This window comes from Fukomys damarensis, unplaced genomic scaffold, assembly GCF_012274545.1.
Source record: "Fukomys damarensis isolate Sample0158 unplaced genomic scaffold, DMR_v1.0_HiC HiC_scaffold_17, whole genome shotgun sequence".
Classification (NCBI taxonomy): domain Eukaryota; kingdom Metazoa; phylum Chordata; class Mammalia; order Rodentia; family Bathyergidae; genus Fukomys; species Fukomys damarensis.
Window position 1 is genome coordinate 34,080,665 of NW_022900929.1, and position 22,448 is coordinate 34,103,112.

The 22,448-nt window shown below is 38.1% G+C and overlaps 2 protein-coding genes across 8 annotated transcripts in view; one reads left to right on the forward strand and one right to left on the reverse strand.

Annotated features, from left to right (window-relative positions):
- Ganc (glucosidase alpha, neutral C) overlaps positions 1–14,650 on the reverse strand; it is a 71,924-nt gene extending 57,274 nt beyond the window's left edge. For 2 of the 5 annotated variants that reach the window (XM_010624777.3, XM_010624778.3), the window contains exons 1-4: positions 13,737–14,649; positions 12,130–12,192; positions 10,383–10,491; positions 1,406–1,533 (exon numbers count right to left, since the gene is read on the reverse strand). In XM_010624777.3, the coding sequence (XP_010623079.1) occupies positions 1,406–1,533; positions 10,383–10,491; positions 12,130–12,192; positions 13,737–13,765 (329 nt within the window). In that variant the 5' untranslated portion in view covers positions 13,766–14,649. Of the gene's footprint in view, positions 1–1,405; positions 1,534–10,382; positions 10,492–12,129; positions 12,193–13,736 lie in introns of all 5 variants that reach the window. The other 3 variants (XM_010624776.3, XM_033764978.1, XM_033764977.1) reach the window with 2 other exon arrangements.
- Positions 14,651–14,665: 15 nt separating this feature from the next.
- Positions 14,666–22,448, forward strand: part of Tmem87a (transmembrane protein 87A) — a 54,351-nt gene continuing 46,568 nt past the window's right edge. For all 3 annotated transcript variants that reach the window (XM_010624780.2, XM_033764983.1, XM_010624781.2), the window contains exons 1-3: positions 14,666–14,924; positions 15,898–15,958; positions 21,445–21,530. In XM_010624780.2, coding sequence (XP_010623082.1) covers positions 14,787–14,924; positions 15,898–15,958; positions 21,445–21,530 — 285 coding nt within the window. In that variant the 5' untranslated portion in view covers positions 14,666–14,786. The remainder of the gene's footprint in view (positions 14,925–15,897; positions 15,959–21,444; positions 21,531–22,448) is intronic.

Below are 22,448 nucleotides of genomic sequence, written 5' to 3' on the forward strand. Positions count from 1 at the left end.
AAAAAAAACAAGAAATAAAAACAAAAAATAAAAACTGCACAGCTGTATAAATAACAGAACTATTTCCACTAGAATCAGGAAACTGGAAAAAAAGAGGTCACTGTGGCAAATGCTCCAGGATCATGCTATTTTAGCTGTAATATGAAGATCAGGAAACTATGGTCCTAACTAATGAGCAGAGCCAGTCTACAGCTGTCAGATCTATACAAACAGAACAGGGAGTCAAGTGATGAAATTTTCTGTAAGAGTATATAATTGGTGGAAACAGAATTAATTATATTAGAAACTCTAGCTACGAGGGAGTTTGAGAAATGGAGAAATGTAATTTTTAGCTTTTTAGTTACCATAGTAGTCAAGGCCTCTAGAAAGATGTGGGAACAAAAACAGACCAATAGATCATATTTATCAAACAAAACTTGTATTATTCTAGCCCTAAAACATAGCAAAGATGGCACATAAAAAATTAGAGTAATTTTACTTATAGACACAGATATGAAATTATTACCAGATCTACTAGCAAAGATAATCCTCCCAAATATATTTTGGTCACATGGTTATATATATGCAATGACTGACTTGTAAAATTGCAAAGCCATCAGAACATCTCTTTTTAATTCCTGTTTCCCATGTTGTTGGCAGTGAATAGATTAAATTTATGATGGTTCTACTGTAACTGAATAAACTTCTCCTTTTTACTTATTAACTTTTATTATATTTTCATGGGAAAATAATCTGCATAAAATCATAGTGAAACAATTAATAGTAAAGTATCTGGTATAATCTTATATTCCCTTAGTGAAATAATAACAAGAAAAAAGCAGAAGTCAATAAGCCAGACAGACCAAACTGAAGACTAATGGGAAAGTATAGGGAAAACTGAAGAAGATTTTGTAGGTACTTAAAAATGCTTTAGTCCCTAATGATTTTTTTCACCTAGACACTGATTATAAATTTATCTCTGACTCTAAGTAAAATTACATTTTAGACTCCTGAGAATACCCTTAATTAAGTCAGTCTAACTATATACTGTAAATAGCTATAAGCATGGGGTTTGACTAGTATATTAGGTCTCTGGAGCAGCGCTGCTAATCTGAGTGAGTATGTAGATTTCCTGAGACTTGCTTCAAAAGTATGGCTAATAAAATGATTTTACTGTGAGAAGGAGGACAGGCCTCAAAGCTCTACCTTCTCCATTAATAGGTACTGATGAGTCAAATAGTGGGTGAAGAAAATCCAAAACATATAACGTACAACACTGATACATTTATCTTCATATAATTGAATATTAGCCCTGAAAATGATTGCAGATTTGAATGGGTGAAGTAGGAGGTGCATACAAAATCTACTCAAGGTGTAATAAAAGACATACTGAGTGTGAATCTATGATACCTGTTCCTTGGCTCACCTTGTAGTGCTCAGCTTGCCGATGAGGACATCAGAAACCTCGTACCTGGGTTTCAATGGAGTTGCTTCATTGATTTTAAGCCTGAGAATGTTTCTCTCTATACCATAAACTTCAGCAAGGAGAGGAAGCTGGGAACAGATACGTAAGATTAGCTTCAAAAGAGCACCCCAATAGTAATTTGTTCTAGTTGTCAAATTATAATAATTAGAAAAATAATTTTACATTATTATAAGCCAAACAAATTGGTGAACAATGGCAATAATAAAACAAGCAACTCCCCAATCTACGTAGGTACTTGCTCAGTTATACCTCTGATTGCAAAAGAAATACCTTTGGTGTGTTCTATGGATGAGTTAACATATACTCGTCTATGACAGAATCTGTACAGTGAAAGGGATCTATTAATAATTACTACACTGGATACCAGGCGCAAGCTGAAATAGGTCTTGGACAATTAGGATATATGTATCTATGATGCACTATAGATGAGGTGAGAATAACAGGGTGTTAAAACCAGACCAACTAGATTCCAGCTGAATGAAAAAGGAACGATAGAAGGCTACAGAAAGAAAAGAGTCACATGATGACGGTTGGGGTTTTCTAGTAGAGGATGAAATGAAGCTTGCCACTTTAAAACCAAAAGACTTGTAACTGGGAATAGGCCCAGAGTACATTTTCAATGGGCTTGGATATCTATGCAAAATTTCGCCTATAATGGATGATATATGTGACATAGAAATATGAAGAGTAAATCTGAAAAATAAAACACAAAACAAGATGAACAAACCCCAGGAGAACAGAAATGGTCAGATTCAGGTTACAAAATGAGTCATCAATATACCATGGTTTTCACTTGTGCCATGCCATAATGGTCTACTGCAAATTCTTCATGAAGTATGATTCGAGTTTTGGGTATAAATGGGGACCTTTATTATTATGTCTGCTATAACAAAGGCTAAGCTGGGTAGGTACAATGTGGTGGAAGCAAGAGGTAGGAAGCATGGAAAATATCAAGGAACACCAAAATAAGAAATGTTACTGGAAGTTTGCCTCTTTAGGATAGGAGAGATCATTTAAATAGTAATATGAGGGGCTGGGGATTTAGCTCAGCAGTTCGGTGGCCTACCTTGGAAGCGCAAGGACCCAAGTTCAATCAGATACCAAAACCAAAACCAAAACAAAACAGTAATATGATACTGAAGAATAACAAGCTAAATAAGTACTATGGCTGTGGATGCTTGAAAGGCACTTCGAGGATTATATTATAGTAGTGATTGTACTATAATTACTGTTTTCATGTTTAATTTTTTTGCATATTTGAATTGTTCTAAGTGTGCAATCTTAACATTAAGTTCGGAATCTTAACATTTGAAAATGTGTCTAAATATGAATAAAGCTGAAATTCTATCAGATTAATAATATCATCTCCCTAGATACATATTTCCATTCTCTTAAGTTCAATTCAGCTAACATTGATTTGGCATTTAATATTGGAATGACTAATCTCTTGGAAAGATTGTAATTTAGAGGAGACAAAATAGATGCAAAGTTTATGTAAAGCATTTTATGGTAAATCTAAGGCAGAAGGACAAGTACAGTACAGAAGAAAGAACAAGGAAGGAGACTACTGAAGATTATAGGGTGAGACGTTCTGGACATCTCTCTAGAGGAGGCTTTCAACGGATTATTAAGACTTTAGGAAAGTAAAAATGGGCAACAACTGCCTAAGCACAAGGCACATAGGTTGCCTGCCTGATTAACAAACTGCATCTAATTATGTACTCAGGATCGAACTGGGGATCGGACTCAGGATCTTGAGCTTGTCAGGCAGGTGTGGCACCACTGAGCTAAATCCCCCACCTGAAAATTCTCTTTTTAGTAAAATCTTTCTTTTAAAAAAGAAACAATGAAGATGGCTCTGTACATTCTGTTGTTTCAGAACCTTTCAGAGACAAGTGCCCAAACTACAACTCAAAATACACTTATTTATTACAAAGTGTCAACACTGCAATTAATCCTGAATACTGAAGTTTTAGTTTAGGGGAAAATCCTCATACATTAACATCTTTCATCTTAAAAGAAAAATAATATACATACCATGGGTTTGCCACCACTGTTCTAGGTACATAATTCCCTTAGATCTTTTTATTATTATTGTTATTATTATTATTATTATTTTTTTTGGTACTGGGGATCAAACTTGGGTCCCTATGCTTGCAAAGCAGGAGCTGGACCCACTGAGCAAAATCTCTGGCCCTCCCTTATCTTAATATGTATGTGCTCTTATGATCTGGTTAATGCTGTATTTTCTATTAGCTTAATTTTTAGAAATACCAGGGCATTTAAATCTGGGTGTGGTGATGTATGCTGTAATCCCAGCACCTGGGAGACTGAGGCAGGAGACTTGCCATGAGTTTGAGGCCAGCCTGGGCTCCATAGTGAGTTCAAGGCCAGCCTGGACTCAAAAAACCCTGCCTAAAAAAAAAAAAAAAAGAAAGAAAGAAAGAAGGTATATGTATATGTATTCATATTTCAAAAAGTCTAATAAGTAGAGTTACTTGGATGAGGGCAGTGGGAAGAGTCCCAGGACTCCATCTTGAGCCCCACCCGCTTCCTGCACTGAAATTTGAGTAGTTTCATGGAAACCTTAGCACTCTGTGGATGAGTTTGCAAATCACTTCCTTGAGGCTTCTTAACTGAGTCATTGCCCAATCCTTTCCTCACAAACTTTTTCTTTCAAAAAGTCTATGTAAAACACTGAGAGTTTCTATCTATTCTTATTCTCATTTGCTATGGAACTATCTGGATATTTATGAACAAGTAAACTGACAAATCTCTTCCTTCATTTAGTGATGCTTGGAAATGACAATGAAAAAATATATCAAGAAGGTAGGTTATGCAAGAGAGGTTGATAAAATTGAGAACTTATTTTTTCCCGCCTTTGTACTTGAGTCCCTTTCTCCTTTTGCCTTCAAGTCCTTTTTTTTTGCTTCACGCTTTTTCCTATGCCTCTCTTCCTGTTTCTGCTACCATGCTGTGATCTTCAATACATGTAGCTACTTACTACATACCCTGAAGCGTACACTTAGCAATTCTATCCTTGGCATACACAACAGCCTGGACTATGTTTAGCCCACTCAACTGTAGCATCTGGTGAGCCAAGCCAGGAGAACTGTACCAAACTTTGGGAGGCCTCACCAGACAATGGAGGTGTTAGCAACCCAGAGACCTTCAGGGACCTCGGCAGAAGTATGCAACCAGACAACCCAGCCAGCAAGGAAGGTCTAAAATATCATCAAACTACTGGTGGTGACCATATTTCGAGATCAAAACCTGCTTCCATGTCATGGTCCATCAAGAAATCTTCTAGCAGCAGGGAAGCTAAAGAGTAATTTAAGAATTGAGACAAAAAGAACTAGCACAGGAAAAGAAATCTATGTCAGTAGATAATGAATTTTCCTTTTCAAGACTGATTTTGCTTTCTTTAGAAAGATATTTCTGCATCTTTAGACATCAGTGCTTCCTGATATCTGGGCAGAACTCTACACAGTACCCAGGGTGCCTGGTCCTCAGCCCTTCGGCCCATGTGGAACTGAAACTCTGCCAACAACCAAGTGAGCTTGAGAGCAGATTTGTCCCCTCATGTGGCTCTGGTCTCTTAGACACCTACATCACAGCCCCAAAAGAGTAGAGGACCTATAATCTCTGCAGGATTTCAGATACACAGAACTACGTGATAAAAAATGTGTGCTGTGTGGAGCTGCTAATTTTGTCATCCTTTTTATGCAACAGTTGTGAAATCTCACTTTTGACAATGACTTAGAGCCAAAGTAGCCACTGACCACTGGGTTCTGCTTGTGATGAGGCCCAGGGAAGCACTGTCCTGGAGCACACTTTCACTGGATTAATTTAAGATAGCAAGTGTGGCAATTTTCCTGGGCTGTCACAGAAAGCTCAGGTCTCCACTAGGATCCTTTAGTCTGTAGAAGCTTCTAAGTCCATCCCCAGTTTTCTAGTACCAAAAACAACAAAAGAGATTCATTAAAAACACAAAAACAGAAAAGCTTCTCTGAGGAATGGAGCTTCTACTGATTTTGCAGAAAACCTGTTTCCTAGAATGTGGACACTCTGAAAGCATTTTTGAGGTGAGTCATGAAAGTCACTAATAGGAGCAGCCAGGCCATTATGACTCCATCAACTCCTCCTTGATGGGCAGATCTTGATAGAGAAAACTGTTGTAAATAGCAAAACCTACAAAATGTCACAACGTAGAGTGGCTTCTGCTGTCCCTAAGAGCAGTTTGCTTTGTTGAAGTCCGAATTAACAGACACCAGAGTCATTAACCATTGAATGAGGCATTTGATCTCATCCTGAGATAACAGGGCACATCAAAACCCTGAGCTCTGAAGAACCATTTTTAACATTTGTTTTCCTGACCCTGAACACCCCCTTCCTATGGACTAGGATAGATAGCTAGGCAAATCTTTTTTTTTTTGGTTTTTTGAGACAGGGTCTTACTATGTAGTTGAGACTGACCTGGAACTATGTAGCCTAGGCTGGTCTCGAACTCATAGTGATCTTCCTGCCTCAACCTCCTGAGTGTTGGGATTACAGTCATGTGCCACCATGCCCAGCAATAGATAGGCAAATCTTAAAGGTAAACTCCCCTAACTAAAAAGAATTGCTACATCTGGGTTGAAAGTTAATTGTCTTGTTACCATGATTTGTATATTGTTAGTGCGATCTGGCCTTTTGTTGACAAAATAAAATTTTGTTATTATACTTCCATTCTGCATCTCTAAAGCCCTGAGAGAGTGACCACCTCCCCCAGCTACTAACCAAGACCTCCCAGGACTCATGAGTTCATTGATTTGTTGTGGGAGACTAACTGCCCCTTCCATAGTTGTGTCCAACTGGTTTAAATACTAATTTTTTTGTGCAGAATCCTGGTGACCTTATACTGGGTATTAGCCTATTCCCCAAGACAATTTAGCCAGTCCAGGTGTACTTCTGAAATTTCAGCAGAAACTACTTGCTAAAAAAGTATAGCAGTGCTTCATTTACTGAGGAGATGACTGGTTGGGCAAAGTCTCATTTCTATCCTGCTTAGGGGCAGGTGAAAGCAACAATTTCACGAAGGGCTCAGAGAAACCCTTGCATTCTCAAGGAGGCAGTTAGAAATGCTGTCTCTGGTTAAACCTTGAAATCAGGCTGCAGAATACAGTGGTTAAGTGGTCATCTCTATAATAAGAAATCATCAAAACCAGCAATATAAAGTAGACTGAAGATAAAAGACTGCTGCTGACAGCCTGGCTAGCAGTGATTTCTGGTCAAACTCAGGAGACAGCAGAAATTTCTCTGTACTAACGTCACAAGCAAGATCTTCTGTTTCTCAATCCAGGCTAAATTTTCTCTGAAGATAGAAAACTGATGATAGCCGTGTGTGGTGGTGCATGCCTGTAATCCCAGCACTTGGGAGACTGAGGCAGGAGGATCATTGGGAGTTTGAGGCCAGCCTGGGCTATATAGTGAGTTCAAGGCTAGCCTAACTATATAGCAAGATCCTGTCTCAAAAAAAAAAAAAAAAAAAATTGATAGCAGGGGGGAAAGTTACGAAAAAAGCAGTGAACAGTTTTCTGATCAGTTTCCTTTTTAGATTTTCTTCTGGAATCTTCTTTATCAAATATCTACCTGATTATTCTGTCATCAGAAGTAAGTACAAAAGCCGGGCATGGTGGCACACGCCTGTAATCCCTGCACTTGGGAGGCTGAGACAGGAAGATTGCCGTGATTTCGAGACCAGCCTGGGCTACATAGTGAGTTCCAGGTCAGTCTCAACTACATAGTGAGACCATGTCTCCGAAAAAAAAAAAAAAGTACAAGACTATAGTGGGACTCTGTGGGAAAACATAAACGTCCCAACCTGCTACAGCATTTCCTCAAGCCCAAATGTCCTGATCAGCATAGAGGTCAATACTTTAGCTTGGTCTGTAATATTACTGTGTTTTAGGAACACTGTATTTGCTATGGACTAAATTGTGTTCTCCAAAGTTTGCATGTTAAAGCCCTGACCCTCCAATGTGGTAGCACTTGGAGATGGGGCCTTTTGGGAGGGATCAGGCTTGGGTTAATGCGGGTGGAGCCCTTAGAATTGGATTATACCTTTATAGGAACAGATCACAGTTTACTTTGTCTCTATCTATCTACACTGGAGGCCACCTACATGCCAGGAATAGGGTCCTCATTAGACAGCAAATGTGCTGGCACCTTGTTCATGGAATTCCTAGCCATCAGAAATGTGAGAAACAAATGTCTGTTGTTTAAACCACCCCATCTATGGCATTTTGTTATGGCGGCCCAAGCAAACTATTATTGAATGAAGCTTGATTCTGTTTCCTAATTGTTTATTAAGGGGCAGATTGGGGCAAGGGAATTTGAAAGAAGGATTTAAAAATAAATTCTGACAACTCCAAAATTATTGTTTTAAGCATTTTAAAGGCATGGGGACTGGCAGGCAACAAGAGGTTGATCAGAATCTGCCTTATCAGTGCAAACTGAGAACTGGAGCTGTGAGCTGATTATGATCCTGTTAGGCTTTGGGTTCAGTCTCTCTGAATCTGAAATGAAAGGCTTCATTCTCATGAAGCAGATATTTTGCTTTAAATCTCTGGACTACACTAGTACCATATCCTAATGTGCAGTACCCTTGAAACACCCAACTCATCCAAGAAACAACATTTAAGGAATATTCTATTACTGTGCAATGAGATGGATGCAGAGATTATTGTCTGGATCTTCACAGTCCCTGTTAGACTAAAAGAAGGCATTGAACCTTGAGTCTCTATTAGTCATTTCAATTCTACATGACAAAGAGAATATTAAAATAGAGTGTAGCCTTGAAGTTCAGGGAGAACTATCAAAATATACATTTGCCTAAGAACAGAGTTCACAGATTCCTTATGCAACTCTGGTATTTCCAATATTTGAGTATGGAGTCCATTCTAAGGGGTCCAGAAAGTTCTCAACTTTGGGAGCTATGTTGCTGACACCTCAGATAATTTCTGAGTCAGATGGGATCTGGCATTGGGATCCCATGGGTCTTCTCATATGGTAAATTATTTCCCTCTGAAGGGAGCTGGTGTGCTACTTCTGATCTAAACAGCACTGTCTCTCACACAGTCAGGATCCAAAGACAGAAAATGATGTGCAGTCATGTGAAAGGGCACATAGGAGTCTACCATAAGTGCACTGCTACTGAGCTGTGTTGAGAATTTTCATTTCAGCTCATAACTGATACTCAAAAATAATTCTGCCTGATTTACTTTGCTTCAGTGTGTCTTCATGAGAGTGGATCTTTCTGGAGACTGAACATACTACGAAGGACCAATGAAGTTTTCTTTTTTTTTTTGAGATATGGTCTCACTATGCAGTTCAGGCTGGCCTTGAGCTCCAGGCGATCCTCCTGCCTCAGCCTACCAAGTGCTGGGATAACAGGCATGCATTACCAAGCCCAGCTTGAAAATTCTTATCCCGATCATGAATACTACAACTCTCTGGGATTAGGCACCATGGAGACAGGAAGAAAAACAAGATAGGAAGATTCCTGACATCTGATGGCAGAGTTAAAGTCTGCTGAAAAGCCTCTGGTGGGCTCATTATATTTCCCAGAGCCAAGTGCTTCTTCTGATCCTGAGTTTCCAAATGTTATATAGAACTCCCTGATGAGATTCCTAAGCATAGGCTAGGAATCACAGCTTTCAGGTGAAAGTTAGGGTCTCAGAACTGGGAATTGTTGGCTGGGGATTTAACCCAGTGGTTCTGCTGCCACCTGCCTCCCAAGTGCAAGATCCTGAGTTCGATCCCTGGTACCAGGGAGAGAGAGGGAGGGAGGGAAAGAGGGAGAAAGAGAGAGAGAGAGAACTGGGACTTGTTAGTAAGTTGCCTGAGTTTTTGTGTAAACTGTTAGAGGGCCTGGACTACATAGGTGTAACTGTGTTGTTTCAGGTATAAGAATTACCAGTTCATTCATATTGCTCCCTGGGGCCCCACATGCTTAAACGCTTGTAAAAGATGGGTAAGAATCTGGAAGTGAGAGTCAGGTAAACAGCATCAGGTGACTGCACACAGTCATGCTTCTTAGCAGAGCCCACAGCACTTTCCCATCTCTGTGGCACAACTGAAGTAGCATGAGGAACTGACAGGTGAGAAAAAGTACTTAGATATGTTACGGTGACCCTTTCAGTATGCAATAGCTATGATGATCTTCTAGTGAAGCAGCTCAGGAGATGGAATATTGTGACTCAGGTTTTCTACTGCATAGTCCGTTTACCTTTCTTTTATCACTCACACTGTGAATCTGACAGTTATTGACTCTGTTCTTTATTAGGTGGCATGTACAACTGTGTTACAATAATGGTGGAAAGCGCATGGGTGTCTGATGGAGTCTGACAGATACAGGAGGATTTTCTGGTTAACAGCTCTGTAACTTTGGCAACTGACTGTACATTTCATTTTCCTTACCTGGCAATTGAGAAAAACACAATGTACTTCTTGGTGTATTATGAAGGCTAATTAAAAGGAAATAACATTTGTAGCCGGGCGTGATGGCGCACTCCTGTAATCCCAGCACTCGGGAGGCTGAGGCAGGAGGATTGCTGTGAGTTCAAGACCAGCCTGGGCTACATAGTGAGTTCCAGGTCAGTCTCAACTACATAGTGAGACCATGTCTCAAAAAAACCAAAAAGAAGGAAATAACTTTTGTAAATCAACTAGAAACACATCTGATACATAGGCAATTTCTATGTTATATTCATAATAGTATTATAGTACTGTTATGTAAGTATAAAAAAGATGACATTCCTTCCCTAAGAAAATTTGTATTGAGGCATACATAGTTTTAATTAGCTATTAAATTTACATCATTCAATTCAAATTAATATAGAAACAAATTGCTCTACAGAAGATATTTCTGCCTCACCTTAGTTGCTTCATTGATGATTTGGAAAGTGGTGCTCTCTCTGCCTGTTGTGACTGAGTCTAATAACGCACGATAGGTGGAATTGTTGGAGAGCTGTTTTTTCTGACGCCTGTAGATATGGAGTATACATACACATGTGAGGACTACTTGTGACTGTCAGCAGCATCCAAGAGACTACTATCACGTAGAAGGCATTAAAATTCACTACAATAAATACGACCTGGGCATAGATTATATGCTCATAAAGTGCAATGAGTACTACATTATTAGAGTGCTAATAAAATTAGTATTAATAAGAACGCTAATGAAAAATTCAATGTAACACTGCTCAAGGATGGGAACCTCTCTCCTTTACTGAGAAGATGGGGTAGTTTTCAAAGATGACATTTGTGAGCTTGTTAATTTTCTTCCTTTTTTTCATGAAATGGACCCTTTAGTAGTAACTCAATAGATTCTATAATAGAAGTCCAGTATAATCCAGATGTTTAACAAGGTGACCAGTCACTGTCAACTTTTCCTAAGGTATCTGTTCTGAATTAAAATGATAAGCTTTTATTCTTCTAGAATAGAGAGCAAATAAGAAAGTTAAAATATATGAAATAGTTTTTGATTATTTCACTTTTGGGGATCAAATAAAGGTAGACATTTAAAAAATAATATTTTATTTATTTATTTATTTATAGTTTTTGAGACAGGGTCTTAGTATGCAGTTCAGGCTGGCCTTGAACTCACAATGTAGCCCAGGCTGGCCTTGAATATGTGGCAATCCTCCTGCCTCAGCGTCCTGAATGCTGGGATTACAAGTATATGCCACCATACCTGGCTTAAAAAAAAAAAAAATGAAGATTTTAGGAACATCTTATTTGACCCCCTAGGCAAATGGGCAATCTCATAGAACAGTGATGAGAATTCAAAATACTATAATCTATATAAGGGAAATCTGCTAGTAGTTAATATATTCCTTTATATAAAACTATAATTTTATTAGTGAATATTAATTTTACAAATTAACATATTTCAAATGCATTTTGTCTTTGATATGGTAATAACAGTCCGCAAAATCTACCTTATAAATACACCTGTAGGTGTAGGAAAGGACATATGCAGTTCTTTATTACAGCAGTGCTGTTATAGCAGATTAAAAGCAACCCAAGGGTTTAGTCAGAGGAGACAGACAGAATAAATTATAGTACATCCACCCAATGGCTATAAAAATGCAACAAACTTTTATTCATGTGCAATGTTCTTCAGAAAAGAAACAATAACACAGTACAAAAAAACCCTTATGTATAGAACAGTGTATACAAAAAGCTATTTGGTATAGAAAGGGGGTGATATAAAAATATATGTATTTACCAAGAGAAATGTTAGCAGAATAAATAAGTTAACAAATCTGGTTCCTTACAGGGACAAAGAATAGGTTTGAAGGTGATACGATATATTTCCGTTTATATTATTTCTGAACCATGTAAAACTATTATCTATTCAAAGATATGAAATTCAATAATTAGTTTAAAAACACAGTTATTTAGAATATATTTATTAAAAATTTTAACTATATAGTAGTAAGTACATAAGGTTAGAAGGTTAGTCTCCTATCCTAATGAATTCTTTAATCATTAAATCTTTTTCTCCCATTAAATTTCATAATTGGTCCTTAGTCTATCTAGTTTTCAAAAACTTAACCATTAATTTTTAAATACAGTCAGAAATGTTTTGATCCATTTGATATATTTATTTCCCATACCTGTAGAAAGCAATCTTGCTGCAATCTCTGAAAACGTCTTTATCCACAGCTTCATCTTCAACACTAAATAAAGACATTTTTAAGAAACATATTTTACACAGGATTTGTGAGTCCGATTTTAGAGTTACAAAATAAGCCTATGGAGTCTATTCTGCAATGAAGACTTGTCTCTCACCCGGGTAATTAAAAACTTCAGGTAACATAACAGCACATGCTGTATAACAATATCCTTATTTTTGTAAAATATCCCAGGCAAAAAATATCAAGTCCTGGATTACTCCAAAGCAGTAGAAAGAGTACTGTTACCTAATGCAGATGTCTTCTTTTAAAATGACTGCAACAGTAATATCTGAAAGAGCAAAGAACAAGGCAAAAAACAAAAAAACCCTAAAAAACCTCAACCAAAGCCCAACAGCGTATGCACCAATTTAATGGATGAAATATTTTCAAAATATACTTTCAGTGGGTGTTGCCCTCTGTACAAGACGTACAGCACTGTGTACAAGCTTTTTCAAGAACCTAACCAGCAACTAATCAATACAAGCTGATGAGGTATATGCTTGCTAGAATAAGAGTAGAAACAAATGCAGAAGATCTTTAAGATATGCTGACAATCTAGAGGTCAATGCTCTTTAAAGCCACGTTTCCAGAAGTGTTTCTGGAATAAAACTCAAATAAGGTGTAAATTGCTCCTTGAATATACGTACTTAAATTAGCCTCCATATGACTAAAACAATTATAATCACATAAAAAGCCACACTGGCTTTCGCGCAGAGGTATGACTGAATACATCTGTAGTCTGCATGTTAATGATTTCTTAGAAAGCTATGACTGAATACAAATTTCAACATAGGAAAACAAGCCCAGACAGACACATTTAGTTATCCCAAAATAACTGTCTATCATGAAAGTAATTAAATGCTTCATTGCACTCGATTTTTGTGTTCTTTTTAATCAACTGTGCAAATATTAGAGAATCTTGCAGTCTCCAACTTTGAATAATGAGCTAGTTGAAATACGAAATGAAATAGCTGAACTTGGAAAGCAACATGTTGGATGTTCACGTGGTAGAGCCATGGTCACAATGTTTCCCTGTTAGTGTCACTTACCATCCTAAATTTATGAGAGGCTACTAACATTGGCTACTCTGTGCAGAATTTAGTAAAAAACGCTAAGTCACTCAAACATCAGTTAAATAAGAAACACAATAAAAATGTCAATAACAACACAGAAATGAAACAACTTGTAATCTCAGTATTTGGGAGGCTAAGGCACCAGTTGGAGGCCAGACTGGACTACATAGTTCAAGGCAGCCTGAACTACATAAGGAGTCCCTGTCTCAACAAACAAAATGAACGAGTCAGGAAGGTGGCACACGATTAATTCCAGCTATTCCGGAGGCTAAGGCAGGAAGCTCCCAAGTTATAGGCCAGTTTAGAAGATTTAACAAGATCATTTCTATGAATAAATAGGGATGGGGATGTAGCTTAGGGGTACAGCAACCCTGAGTTAGATCCCCAGCACCAGGGATAAGGAGAAAAATCAATGAAACCTAAGGCTTTCAGTCCTGCCCTGGGATTAGTTGGGCCCCAGCACTCAGTCTTTACCTGATTTCCTCTTTCCCAGTTGCTTCCATGGCTTCCCTGTCACTTCTGACTAGCTCCCAGCTCTCAACACGGTCTCTGGTGGTATTTTAAAAAATCCACTGAGCGGTCTTAGCACTTCACCATCGTCAAATTTCCGGGAAAGAGTCCCCTCCGGATCCGTATAGAGCAATAAATCTTGACTCTTACTCCTGTTTTTTTGTTTTTGTTTTTTTCGGATTCAAACTAGCGTTTCTACAGGATTATACGGTCGGCAAGTTTTTCTCGATTATAGCTGGGTGATGTGGGCCGTACTTTTATTAGGCACCTCTGGAGCAGAGAAGGCGCAGACGTGATGAACCCTGGAAGGCAGAAGTAGAGCTGAATGTCGGGCAGAACCGAGGCGGCCTCACCGAGTGGAGGGAAGCTGCGGCTCCGTCGCTGCAGCGCCTCGTTTAGTTTTGAGCAGAAAGTGCCGGCCGAAGGAATTTCTAGGAGACGTCGCGGGCCAGCGCTCCTGCAGCTTCCTACTTTGCAGGATGAGATGGGGGTCTGTGAAAATTATGTGTCACACAATCCAGTCTAGAGGTCGCTTCTACTTTCTCACTGTCAAACTCCGGCTTTTGCTTTCAATAGCTCCAAAAGCCGAGAGCTCACTACTAGACGCCACCAGGCAGCCAGAATCACTGCTTCTCCAGATTTTGGACTCCGGACGTCCGACTCTGACGTGAGAGGGGTGAGGGGGCTGGGGCGAGCCGGGGGAGAGAGGCGAACACTGCACTGAGTGACTGCCTGGTCCCCATACCCTTAGGGGATAGGAGCAGGAGAGAAACTGGAGGCCAGAGCGGCTTCTGGTGACCATCCTAACTCGGCCGACCGGCTTGACAGGATGACGCCTGCGCAGTAGGTTGCAAATCTGACGCGGAGCCGGGAGCAACGTCTGAGTAACTAAAACAAACCAGCCCAGCGCTATCTGAGGACCCGGATGATCCGCCCTCGGCGCAAGGCCGGAAGCGGGCGGGATGAACCGGAAGGAGGTGCAATGCTTTTCGTGAGCGCTCCAAGGCTCTGAAGATGGCGGTTGCTGCGTGGCTTCAGCTGTTGCCTGTCATTCTTCTCGGGAGACAGCAGTTCCCACTGTCGCTTTTCGCTGCAGGACCGGCATCCGTGTCTGCTGCCGATAGATCCAAGTGGCACATTCCGATACCGTCTGTAAGTGTTAACAGTAGTGACCGAGTCCGGAGGAGCGGGAGGTGGGGCTACGGCGGTCCGAGGGGTCCACGAAGGTTCTGCAAAAGGGTGTGATTCCGGTTGTGTGCTGCCGAACCGAGATCCATCTACCCAAGTTGAAAGTCTCGCACTGCGTGGGTAGGCTGGGGGGAATGCCGGGGCCCCTCCTGCAGCGGAAAGGAGTTGTGGAGAGGTTTTTCATCAGGAAAGTGACAGAACTTTCAGCGCCTAATTTGGGAGTACAGATGGAGTGGGTTAAACTCGATGTACAGATAGATAACTAACTTACTTTGAGCTGAAGTTTCATAGAACCCAGTGACCCCGGGTTGGATGGGGGATATATAAATGAGCTTTTTTTTTTTCCCCCCCTCTGCACTTTTGTTTGTTTCTGGGTGCTTTTACTTACGAGGTGGATTGATTTCGGTTAAACTTTGAAATAGTTATTTCAAGATTTGCTGTGTGGCCATTAGGAAGCATAGGGAAAATATGTTTAAAACAGGAATGATTAACATAGAATAAACAACTGAAATGTAAAGATTAATTTCTTCTGCCCCTCCCATGTTTGCAAACTTCTTTGAGTAAGGTATATTTCTGTGAAGAACAAAACCAAATACAGATAGTGGTAAAAAAAAAAAAAACATGTTGGTATTTTTCTTTCTGCTCGCTGATTGTAAATTTATATGCCAAGATTAGCTTAAAGATCTTCAGGTTTAAATTTTACTTGTTAATACAAGGATTAATAGTTAAGTCTTTTTAGGTTTAAAGTGAAATAATAGATTTTTATGAAAATGATTATTTTAAGCATATTTTGCCATTTGTATGTGTTGGAATTTCACTAAAAGTAGCTGTTCATGTTTTAGTTAGAAAACCAATTTAAGTATTTTATAAATTTAGGTATATGCTGTCTTGGGAATTGAAACATTCTGATGTTAATTATCTTCTTTTATCTTTTCAGGGAAAAAATTATTTTAGTTTTGGAAAGATCCTCTTCAGAAATACCACTATCTTCTTGAAATGTGAGTTTTTGAATTTTTTAGTTAGAAACTTCTTAATCACCTACTTATTACCCCAGATAACCTACTTGGCACACATTTTTAAGTTCTGACTTTTGTTTATTTATTTATTTTTGGGTTTTTTGGGGGTTTTTTTTTGAGACAGGGTTTCACTATGTAGTTGAGACTGACCTGGAACTCACTGTGTAGCCCAAGCTGGTCTCGAACTTACAGCGATCCTCCTGCCTCAGCCTCCTGAGTGCTGGGATAAGTTCTGAATTTTAGTAGTCCAAGATGGTCTAGGTATAAACATTTATTAAACCTCAGGCCCTTTCATTAAATATGTAGAATACTTGTATGAACTTTATTTTCTTCCCTTGTTTTTCAGTTTACTATCTTTTATATATACACATGCACTATAAATAATACATAATACATATAATATGTGTAATTTTGTATACATTATACATACTACATACAGTATACTTGTTTTATATACTATATTGAGTATTTGTGCTGAATATATAATGCTGTGTAGTATGTGTATTTGTATATAGTGTCTTAGTTACTTTTCTTGTTGAGACAAAATACTCGATACCCAAAGTTAAAGGAAGAACAGTTTACTTAGAGCAGTTTGTAGGATTTCAGTCCATAATTGGCTGGCTCCAAGGGAGGATCGCATCACAGAACAGAAACAGTTCATGGTGGGCAGAAGATAACAAAGCAGCAATGGATAACCACAGCTCTTTCTATTCCTTATATCTTATCCAAGCTACTTAGGGCAGGTGACACTCACACATTTAAATCTAGTGCCTTTGAGCCTAGCATTACACCATGAATCATTTCCAGCATCACATACTCTAGATCCAGCCACCTCTGGAAAAAGCCCCACCTATGACCACCTGAGGCATTGGGGTTACATCTGAACACAAGCCGTAACTTACAGAGTCCACCAAAAAATGTGTACATTGGATACAGAAAAATTTGTATAAATATTTTAATACTAAATTTATTGAGACATCTTAAGATTAATACAAGTAACCTTTGTTCTACAATTGCAAGAGGTGCTCAAAGTGGTGACCATTAGCTACCAGGTGTTTATTAGTATGACGAACTGCTGTTTGAGTAACCTTGGTAATCAAGATTGCTGCAATTGTATTTTCAATTTCTTTTCTAAGGGTTGGCCATGTAGTGGGTTTTCTGTGATATATGACATCCTGTAGGGCCCCTCATCTGAGGGTAAAACCGTCTGTTGGGGGAAAAAAATTGTTCTGTTTTACTTTTCCTGAAGTGTGTACATTTTTTTTGGACTCTGAATACACATACAAATACCATATTTATATATATTAATTATATATTAAATCACAGTTATATTTTGTGTGTTGGTTGATTACCAGACTGATATTTTAATCTGTTTGGAATCATAACAGGTACCACTGATTATATTCTTGAATGCTTGTTAGGCACTTACTGAAAACATGACCTAAGTTTGTTAGACAACTGGGTCAGAACAAATATATTCAGTAGATCTTTTATTTACCAAAGGAGTGTTTTATCACCTTGAGGAAGTTCCGGGATGTCCCTAGGAAATAGGGATTATGTAGAAAAAACGAGTTTGTCTAGTGGGGCAACCTAAGTTATCACAGTTTGTTTTTTAAAAAAGCTTTTGGTTCTGAAACTGACTTTATTTTAGAGAATAGTTATGGGAAGTTCTATGTTGAGATGAAGGTCAAAAATACAGATCATTTATGTGTACTTCTCAATTTACCTCTCCATGAAAATGTACAGCTGGAGGATTTTAATTCTTTTAATTGTTTAATAGTTGTTAAATACTTGCTGTGTGCTGGGTACTTGCTTGACTTTATTTATTGAGTGTCTTATGTAGTTCAAGGTGGCCTTGAACTCACTATGTAGCCAGGCTGACTTTGAACTCAATGTGATCTTCCTGCCCCAGCCTCCCAAGTGCTGGGATTATAGGTGTGTATCATTGGCCTGGGTACTCTGTTTTAGACACCAGGGAAGTGGTAGAAAAATTTCCTTTTTTCATTAATGTTACATTTATAGTAGGCTGAAAGTAGAGGTAGAATTTCTAGATCCATGAAAATAGAATCTGACTAATGACTTAATTTTTTTTTTTATGAGGTGGGTTCACTTTATAAAGGATTTCAAGGGATTTCATTTTGTGAAGCATCACAAAAGCCTTTTCTGAGCATTACAAAAGTTTTGTTTAATAAATTTAATTTTATCCCATTCCCCCAACCCCCTCCTCTCCCTATGTACAAAAGCTTTGTTTCCATTTTTTCCTTCTATTTTTTCACTTCTTTTCTCATCCCTCCTTTCTCCCTCCCCCTCCTTTGTTTTGCTTCCCTTTTGAATATTTTCTTCCCATTTCCCAACATCCATTATACATCTCAGCCCTTATTTCCACATTCAGTTTCTCATACCAGAGAAATAATGTGGTATTTAAATGTGTGTCCAATTTATTTCACTTAAAGAGTATGGTCTCAAGGTCCATTCATTTAGCTATAAATGTCTGAAGCTCATCCTTCTGTATGGTGGAGTAGTACTCCATTATATAAAAAACTGTTATTTTTATCCATACATCAGTTGATGGGCACTTGGGCTGTTTCCAGTATTTAGCTATTACAAACTGCTGCTATAAACATGGGTGTGCGTATATCGTGGAATGATGCTTTTAATTAATGGCTTAAATTTGATTTAAATCAAGTCTACTGTGACACACTGTCCTTTTTTCGTGAGATTGGTTTACTGGGTAAGAGTAGTTATTTGGGATAGCAGGATTTTTGTTTCTTGGAATAGTCCAACAGTCCATTCTTTCTTTTTTATTATGGACACTCTTTTTCTAACGTGTGTTTTGATTTAATGGTATTTTACCAAGTTAAATAAGCTGCATATTTTTAAGTGTCCACATTTTATTGTTTTTGGAGAATTTCAGGCTCTTTAAAAATTACACTTTTATCTTGTTCTGTGCTCTCATATTTACCTGTTGTCTTTGATTTTATGCTTTTGTGGGTATGGTGTATATAGCTTGTGGGCATGGGCAGAACCATTTTCATTGTCTCTTAAGGACTTCCATTCAAACTTCTAGACTTTGTCCTAGTTATCTTTTAACATAAATAGTAATATTTTTGCAGCTAAATTCCTGTGCATCTTTTGTTGAGGGGATGTTACTGACTTCTAATTAACTTTATCTCTCTATGGTTTCTCAATAGAACATAGTCAAATTGTAGTATCTTGTGTATAATTTCCATAAATTCTACTCAGCTTGTCAGATATTTGGACATTCTGGCACAGCCCTGTGAAAATGTGTTGGTCATTCAAAATTAGTTTGAAAGCTGGACCTGGTGTCACATGCCTGTAGTCCTAGTGTTCAGGAGGCTGAGTAAGGAGAATTGCTGTGAGTTCAAGACCAACCTGAACTATTTCAAAAAGCCAAAATAAATAAAAATAGTTTGAAAAAACAATTTAAAACAAAGAAAAGGGAAGCTTGTAATTAGGTTGCTTCAGTTTGCTATGAACCCAAAGTTCATACCTAAGCACAGTCAGGTTTATTTCTGTTACGTTTGCATAAAGTAGCTAGTCTTTAGTCTGTTATCTCTTCTACATTTGGAATGAAAAATAAAGTGAATGCTGATTTCCTGCAGTTGAGAAAACATATCAGTGATATAGTCAGATTTGCATTCTTATGTCTTCAAACTGATGCCTTTTTTTTTAAAGTTTATTGGTACATTTTCATATACAGTACAGTGACGTTCTTCGTTGGGAATTTTACCCTTTACATGATGTATCTTGGTTATTATTTCCTCATTCCCCTGCCCTCCCTTGAACCCCTCCACCCTTCCCTATTTACAAAGACTTTGTTTCCATTTTTCTTTTTCTCGTATTTTTTCCTTTCTCTTCTTTCCTTTCCCCTGCCCCTCTCGGTTCCCCTTTTCCTTTAGACCTTTTCTTCCTATTTCACATTATCTATTATACATTTTGATCCTTATTTACACTTTAAGTTTCTCAAACCAGAGAAACTATTCAGTATTTACACATGTGTGTCCTCTATGACACTTAAGAGTATGGCCTCAATATGCTTCCATTTAGCTATAAATGTCTCTAGTTTCTCTTTCTTTATGGCTGAGTAGTACTCTATTTTATATTTTAAAAAAGCCCAACAACACATCTTCTTTATCCATTCTCCAGTTGATGGGCAATTGGGCTGTCAAAGTGATGCCTTTTACAAATGTTTCCAGTGTTATGAATTGAACCCAGGGCCACAGACATGCTAGGTGAGCCTCTCCCACTGAGCTACACTCCACATCCCAGAATAACGCTTTGCTCTATTAGAATATTGTTTCCCAATCTCTATTTTAATGAGTTATGTGAAGCTTTCAGTTTCATAAGGTTTTTCTTAAGGTGAACTTTGAAAAAAAAAGGCTGGTTTTCTTTATCTTCTTTATGTTTTGATTTTGTTAATTTCTAACTTCCTCAGCCATGTTTGATTTTTTTGTTCATTGCTTTATCTTGAGTCATTCAAGATTCAAATGAATTTTTCCCTCAGTGTACCACCATTTAACAGTCATGCATATTGCCTCTTGACATCCCTGGTGTTCTTAGTCTGTGTCTCTTCAACTGGAGTGTGGCTTTTTATTTTAATTTTTTCCAGAACCATGGATTGGGCTGGGGATTTTGCTCAGTGGTTCTGCCGCCTGCCTGGCAAGCACAAGGACCCGAGTTCGATCCCTGGTACCAAAAAAGAAACCAAACAGAACCATGGATCGAACTCAGGACCTTGCACTTGCCAGGCAGGCGCTGGCATCACTGAGCTAAATCCCCGGCCCTGGAGTATGGCTTTTTAAAAGAACTTTAAGAATTTGTTCTTTTCCATTCCTCTCTTTGGTCCAGCTTTGTGCTGTTATATCCTTGTATATATGTGCTTTGTTCAGTAAGTATTTGAATAATAGCAGACTGCTTTTAATTTAGGACTGCTTTCTTACTCCCAGGCTTTTTCTAATAGAGATCTAAAATTTGATGTTTTTGTTTTTTTTTGGTACTGGGGATCAAACTCAGGTCCTTGTGCTTGTGAGGCAGGCAGAAGAACCATTCAGGTAAATTCCTGGCCCTAAAATTTGATGTTTTAAGACAGAAATAAACCCACAGTTTCAAAAGGATGAAACACTGCCTAACTTCTTTTTTTTCCCCCAGTGAACAACAATACTTTTATCTGGAAAAATATTACTTTACTTCCTTATGCTTGGAAAAAGGAAGGTCCTTGAATATCTCAGGTTAAAAAATAACTAGGATAGGGGCTAATAGGAAATTGCTTCTAAGAAAAAAATGCTTTGGACTGGGGATTTAACTTAGTGGCACCCCACCTGCCTCACAAGTGCAAGGTCCTGAGTTTGATCCCTGCTACCAGAAAAAGAAAAAAAAATTAAAATACATTTAAGAAAAAAATGCTTTGTTTGGAAATCCTCTTTTATTCACAGTAATTTCTTTTGTAGTTGATGGAGAACCTTGTGATCAGTCTTTAAATATAACCTGGTTTCTGAAAAGTGCTGACTGTTACAATGAAATCTACAACTTTAAGGTAAGGAATGGAAAACTGCAGACTTACCTGGTGCAGTAGCACACGCCTGTCATCCCTGCACTTCGGAGTCTGAAGCAGGGGGATCACCTTGTGTTCAGGGTCAGCCTGGGCTACATAGTGAGTTCAAGGCCAGCCTGAACTACATAGCTGGACCCTGTCTCAAAAATGAAAAGAACCACAAAAACCCTACAGACTTCACTTGGATCTTACAAGTCATTTAGTCCTAACCTCTTTTTCAGAGGAAGGGTCTCAAGTAGTTAAGGAAGAGCAAAGCTGAAACTACAACCCATGCATCTCAATTTGCAGTCTGTGTTATTTATTCTCAAATGTTTTGGTCTTGGGACTCTTATATTCTTAAAAATTACTTTGGACTCCCAAAAAGCCTTTGTTCATGTGGGTTTCTCTTTTAGAAATTAAAGGAAGATATTAAAAAATTAATTGATTTAAAAGTAGTACTTTTAAGTTCATTACAAGTTAATATAAATATGTATTAATGAAAAAAACAATCATAAGAAATAGAAAAGTAGCACTGTCTTGCATTTCTGTACATCTGTTTTAATTAAAATTTGGCATAACAGAAAACAGCTAGGTTCTTGTAAATCATTTTTTACTGAGTGTGTTGTGATATATTATTTTGGTTGAAGTATATGCTAAAAATTTGACCTCACACAGACAGTTATTAGTAAAGAAGAGGAATGGTATTTTCATGATCTTTTCAGATAATTGGAGTTATTCTTTGTTTCTGTACCAAAACTCAACAAGTTGAATTTCTTAAAGATTGAACTATAGAATCTGATGAGATTGGGTGTCAGGGTGGTATGGGTGTAGAGGAACTATAAAATCTGAAGTCATATTAATGAACATGTGTGTGTGTGTGTGTGTGTGTGTGTGTGTGTGTGTGTGTGTGTGTGTGTGTGT